We start from the raw sequence: 6,000 nt of genomic DNA, 5'->3' as shown, positions 1-6,000 counted from the left end.
TCTAAATCCGTCTCGCTGTTCCCCAATCTGGGAGAAAAAGTATCACAACTGACCTGAAATCAACATCTAGGAGCAAAACTTATCCTGCTCCTGGTTTAGGTGCTGTTTGGGCCGGCGGCTGACAGCTAGGTCGAAGCGGCGCTCTTGGCTGCGCCTGGGGAGGAGCTCATCTGCTGGGGGGCGGAGGGTTGGACGGAGGAGGCTGTAAGAGCGCTACCTCCCGAAACAGTCTGGGCCCCCTCTCCTTCCTCAGCGCCAGCTTCGCCATCCTCGTCCTCTTCGTCCTCATCTTCATCGTCTGTAGAAAGAAGAGGGAGGGAAATGAAAGTCAAGATTACTCCAAGTCTGAGCTGTTGGCGGAGGATTGCTGCCGTCGCCCGCTCTGTGCCTTCACCTTGGATGAAGTCAATGCTGCGCAGGGCCTTGCCCTCTTTCTTGAACTCCACGTTGTAGTGATCCATGTTCTCATAGCCGCGCTCAACTTTGTCCAGGTGTGCTGTACTGGATGCGTCTGCGATCCTGAATGCAGGAGGTGCAATTAGTATATTTATAGGGGGAAAAAAATCACCCTCAGAAAGTCATGCCACAAATGTTTTAGATCATCAATCTGTGATATTTAGCACATTCATCAAGTTATTTTGGGATGCCACAGCTTAAGGTAGCTGTGAATTACTTTCGACAGCTCCAGGTGAGCAGGTGTGATCTTGCTGCATTAGGCTGGTGGTTTTGTGTGTGCAATATGGTAAATCATTCAGAAGAAGATGAAAACAAAAACCCTGCAAACAACAAAATAGCTAAAAAAAAACCAAAAAACATACTCAGTGGTAATTACAGTGTTAAGTCAGAAAGCAAACGTACTGTATTTCCTCTTATCCTTTGTCAGTGTAATTATTAATGCAGAAAAACATGCACTCACATTTTGAGGAGAGGCTTTGTGTTCTGAAGGAAACAAGAGAAAGAAAGACTAAATGTCCAGCTTATACATGAAATATTGATCATTGCAAAAACTTTATGTTAAATCTGAACCAAATTTGCTTTTTATCTCTGACCTGTAAAAATAAAGCCATCTCCGGCTCCTCCATAGTCTGGATCCCCTTCTCCACAATCTTACAGCTCTCCTCCAGATGGTCTCCGTACTTCCTGGTGAGGCCCCGGATATAGTTCACCTTCTCTTCCTGTTCGACCGTCACCTTCTGACTCATCTCCCTCTTCTTCTCCTCCAGGATGGAGTAGAGCTGGTCGAACTTCTCGCACACCAGAGTCTTCTGCCTCCGACCGTTCTCCTATACATGCATGAGGAGACACATGCACGCAGATGGAGAAAGACTTTGAAATTCGGTCTATATTAATAATTCGTCACAGTCTTGTAGGTGAGACATGTATGTAAATGCAAAACCAATAGCTTTCTGTGCACGGCTGTGTAATTACTGTAAACTACAAATGCTCTGGTTAACCATCCGGTGATGCCATATGTGCAGGGAGAGCAGCGAAGCTCATTCTGCATGTCCGTCCTGAGTGACGCCACTGAGGGTGACACATGGGACACTGGAGCCACTCCAGCTTCCTCCCTTCTATGTCCAACTGTGGCACGTGAACCATAGCAAAGCTGTCTGTTCCCCCTCCATCAATTACGCTGTTCATTTTTTAATGTCAATGGGCCGGAGGCAGAACGGAGTGAGCTGCTAAGTGCATGTAGAAGAAAATGTGGAAAAGAGAGAGTTACATGGACGGAGGCACCAAAACATTCATTTTCCACCTCTCTGTCTTAATCTCGTCGACAGATAAAAGCAGCGAGAGTGGCGGTGACAAGGACACATTACGCCTGTTTGTATGTCTGCGCAGGTGAGTGCAGGTGCATTAGTGTGTGCATGGAGCGAGTGCTTGCTGCGTGAGTGAGCGGACAGGCACTGCAGCAGTTGGACACTGACCTCTATGGCACGACACGCTTCCTCTAGCTGACTAATGATGCCTTGCATCCTGTCGTTGTTACCAACAATCATGGCAATCCCGTCACTCAGCTCCGTCTGGGGGGGCAAGGACACGGCAGAGTAAATACCTGACATGTGAGTAAATATGCTTCAAGCTGAAGTATGCTCAACACTGACATTTTCATGTTTCACTCTCTGAAAAATTACATTATTTTAACACAAACACCTCTATCTATCTATCAGGCCTCACCTTCTTTGTCTGGTATATGGTGCTGATGGGTGCCACCTCGCAGTCTTTGTGAACTCCAAACACCTTACACATGGAGCACGTGGGCACACTGTGGGTCACGCAGTAAATGTTGATCTTTTCTTCCTCGTGAACGTCACACATGGGCACCTCTTCCTTCCTCTCCGGCGCTGGCTTGCTGCTGTTGAGGTTTAAAGAAAACGGTAGTGTCCTCCTGTCAAGGCCGTACATTCCAGTGCATATTGATGCGACGTGTCATGTCAGTTTGATAATGTCACAGGTACACATCTCAGCAGTTTATCGATGGTCCATCAGTCTTGCCTTGCCACGCACATTGACTGCTGGCTCTGTAATCAATACATCACCACAACACGGTGCAGTACACAGGTGTAGGTGCAGGTGTATGGCGCTATATCTAATATCTATTCTCTGCTATCTTTTATGAACAACTCATACGTAGGATACCTTTTCATTGTCAACAGAATACTTCACTTAGCTGAGCATCCAGAGGAGCGTTCTGGCTATACAGTCAACGACTCAGATTAAGCAAATCATCTCTGTAGATGACTAAAACCAGAAACCTCTTGTCATCCACTCCAGCTTTCTGACTCAACTGCTACACTTCCAGCCATCACACCATCAGTTTATCCCCATCCACTTCCCTCAGGGTTAAAGACAGCTTTGACTAATAAAAAAAGCGCATCTGTGTATCGGATCAGTCTCACCTGCTGGACTCCTGCTTGAACATGTCGATGATATTCTCCACCAGCAGGTTCCTCTGCAGACCGTAAACACCATGCCTGTCCAGAACCACCTCGTGTCTGCAGGACGGGCATCGGAAGCGGCCACCGGATGTCAGTGAGCCACCTCTCGTTGGAAGGTACGGATTTGAGGCCTGTGAACAGTCGCAATTCAAAGCCTAAATTTAGTACGATGGCACAGGGCTTTAACAGATTCATCTCAAATGAATTTATCATAACGAAGGTTCAGGAATCAGACCACGCCACTCTCTCTCTCCCACTCAAAATTTGCTTCATGATAACGAGTGTAACACCGTGACCAAATCTCAAAACACTTCAAACCTCCAAATTTGTAATTTCTTTTTAATAAAGGGACTAAGATCATAACTTTATCTTCAACAACTAAATGTTACATTACCTAAGCTGTCTGATGCTGGTCATGCTAGTAAACACAGGCCTGTCTGTTAAATTATGATCAGCTGTAACACAAAAAATGCTTTGCTGTCTGAATCAATTTAACTACATATGAGGATATTATATGTCTGTAACTGATGCCATCCAGACTGTTTTGGCCTTTCCTATATCACATATGTAGGGCAAGATCATAACATGTAAGTGGTTCAGATGACACCGACTGTTAGCTGGTGATGCTTATATAAAACATCAGTGCTCCTCAAATTTAGAACTACTTTTCCCTTGACACTAGACATAAATGAGTGCTTACCTGGAAAATATCGTTGGCACATTTCCTGCAGAGGTTGTGCTGGCAGGGTAAGATAACCACAGGCTTTGTAAACATCTCCAGGCATATGGGACAAATCAGCTGTTTCTCCAAGTTGTCCATTTTGTTCATTGTTGACAAACGCCTTCACCAAGACATGAAAAACTATTAAATCTAAATTAGATTAGAGAACTGAAGCTGATAAAGTTTATGAAAGCGGTCAACACTGGGCCCGAGTCAAGCTGAGGAGTGGGCCTGCTGCTCTTGTCCAAGCCGGTGTGGGCTCCTATCTCGCTGGTGTCAGTTCTGTTTTTAGCAGCTATTGCTGTCACGTCAAAGGTTGCCATTTTTACCTTGCCCATATTTGAAAACTGAGCTGGGCAGTACTGAACAGCTGCCCGCCAGCCTCTGCGTCCTCCTCCACAGTGCTATCAGAGGGGGTTGGGTGTATGTTACCTAAGTTTGTTAATTGCTTTGCATCAGATGTAAAAATCTGATTGTAACATAGTTGTGATAAAGGAATGTGATGGCTACCATAGTTATTTGGGTCTAAGTAAAATTTATTAGCTAACTTACAGCATGCTACTGACAATTCAGTGTATATTTTGCTCACAGTCACTGAGCATGATTTTGAGCATTGATTTTAACGCTGGAGCTTTAGTTACGCATAAAAAACAGTATCTACTGAAAATGTATAAAACATGAGGTATAAACATCAATAGATGTGGTAAAATGGCAAATACGAGTCTGTTCAATTTTTAACAGTGACGTTTACCTGACGTACATGCTACTAGCATAATGTGCATGCTAACTTTTTCGACGCTAAACGACGCTAGCTAGCACTATCCCGGGTAAAGGTTTCCATCCACAGCGACATCCGGTTGAACTTCGAAGCGAAACAGTTGCGCAGGACGACGACGATTTCCATTACAGGGTAGTATTATTTCATAACTATACTTAACTACAACAGGAAGAGAACAGCATTTTGCATTACAAATTGTTGCGCCTGTAAAAGTAGTTACCAAGTTTTTTGTTTAGTTGCTAATAATTTTTTGTACTAAATTGAGCTAGCAGTTAGCTTGATTTTTCAGTAATGCTAACGTCTCTTGTATTCATGAAAGCAAAACGAGTAAGAACCAGCTAGATCGATACAGCTACATGTAGCTGTACTGAATTGTCGATGTGGGTTGTCGAAGTAATGTAAAATCGTCCAGGTAATTCGTAAAATAATATTTCTTGGAGAATGCGGGCATCGATCCCGCTACCTCTCGCATGCTAAGCGAGCGCTCTACCATTTGAGCTAATTCCCCGTGACTGTAAAAGGGGAGTGGCCGAGAACATATATTAAATATGACTATAGATGTCATGTAAGTGGCCACTAAGTGGTCTAGTGGGCCTTTGGTTGCTGTGAGGGTGAAATGTGACGTAGAAAAGCTTGGATCGTGATCGTATTATTGGGAAAGGTACGATGCTCACCTTGCTAGCATTACCCTACTTAGCTACATAACATACTAGCTAACGTAACTTCAACGTTCATGAACAATGGGGATTTAGTAGCGTTTACTTCTGCTCTTTTTGATAACTGCTCCGCAACATAACAGTCAGTACACAGGGTCATACGTCTCCGAATAACAGAACGAGACGAGAACTCATATTCTTAGTGCGTCAGCGGTAAAATAGCTCCCTTCGATAGCTCAGTTGGTAGAGCGGAGGACTGTAGCGGATACATAGTAATCCTTAGGTCGCTGGTTCGAATCCGGCTCGAAGGAGAGACTTTTTTTCTTCAGTGTTTTTCCGTAATTGTGCAAACGTCCCTTAAACATGGCAGCGGATGTACAAATGCCAATACAGTACAAGTCATTTACTAACCAAAGAAGAACTGTCTTTATTTCGACAACTTGAATTGTAGTGTCTACTTCGCGATCTTCTGATATTACAGGTTTACATCGAAGAAGGAGTTTGAAATGTGCTGATTACTAGCTGCCACAGCTGTCCTCTGTAAACCTGGGAGCAATTGGACATTTATTGACAGGATGAGTAGGTATTTTGGTAGAAAGATCCCAGTTTTTCACTGACAGACATGGAGGGTTAGATTGCAAGTGTATAGCACTGCTTTGAACACAGGTCTGGTCAGTAAGCATACAGCATGCTCTGCATTGTCGATTTTCATGTTTGATGAAAATACATCACACCTGCAAGCACTCAAAAGGGAGTTTAAAGGTGATTGTTTACTCTCTGATTTGGTTGCAGCTAGCGATGAAACCAACCATTATCATTTGTGACTGTGAAACTGGCTTCCGAATGCACTACAAACACATTTAGATGGATGACTCATAAAGAATAACGAGCAGTGTTGAGGACTAT

At 44.0% G+C, this 6,000-nt stretch overlaps 1 protein-coding gene and 2 non-coding genes across 3 annotated transcripts; 1 reads left to right on the top strand and 2 right to left on the bottom strand.

The window, feature by feature from the left end:
- On the bottom strand, positions 1-3,768 carry trim55b (tripartite motif containing 55b). Its single transcript, XM_076761634.1, has 8 exons — positions 3,640-3,768; positions 2,901-3,070; positions 2,179-2,356; positions 1,929-2,024; positions 1,050-1,283; positions 917-939; positions 395-519; positions 1-298 (listed from the first exon to the last, which is right to left on the bottom strand). The coding sequence occupies exons 1-8, from the start codon at positions 3,766-3,768 to the stop codon at positions 126-128; spliced, it is 1,128 nt and encodes a 375-aa protein (XP_076617749.1). The 3' UTR covers positions 1-125.
- Positions 3,769-4,873: 1,105 nt separating this feature from the next.
- Positions 4,874-4,946, bottom strand: trnaa-agc (transfer RNA alanine (anticodon AGC)). Its single transcript has one exon. It is a non-coding gene; the product is annotated as a tRNA-Ala (tRNA).
- Positions 4,947-5,319: 373 nt separating this feature from the next.
- Positions 5,320-5,405, top strand: trnay-gua (transfer RNA tyrosine (anticodon GUA)). Its single transcript is given in 2 exon segments — positions 5,320-5,356; positions 5,370-5,405. It is a non-coding gene; the product is annotated as a tRNA-Tyr (tRNA).
- The last annotated feature ends 595 nt before the right edge of the window (positions 5,406-6,000 follow it).

Source organism: Chaetodon auriga, chromosome 21 (assembly GCF_051107435.1).
Source record: "Chaetodon auriga isolate fChaAug3 chromosome 21, fChaAug3.hap1, whole genome shotgun sequence".
Classification (NCBI taxonomy): domain Eukaryota; kingdom Metazoa; phylum Chordata; class Actinopteri; order Chaetodontiformes; family Chaetodontidae; genus Chaetodon; species Chaetodon auriga.
Note: the sequence above shows the minus strand (reverse complement) of the source record. Positions and strands in the feature narration are given on the sequence as shown.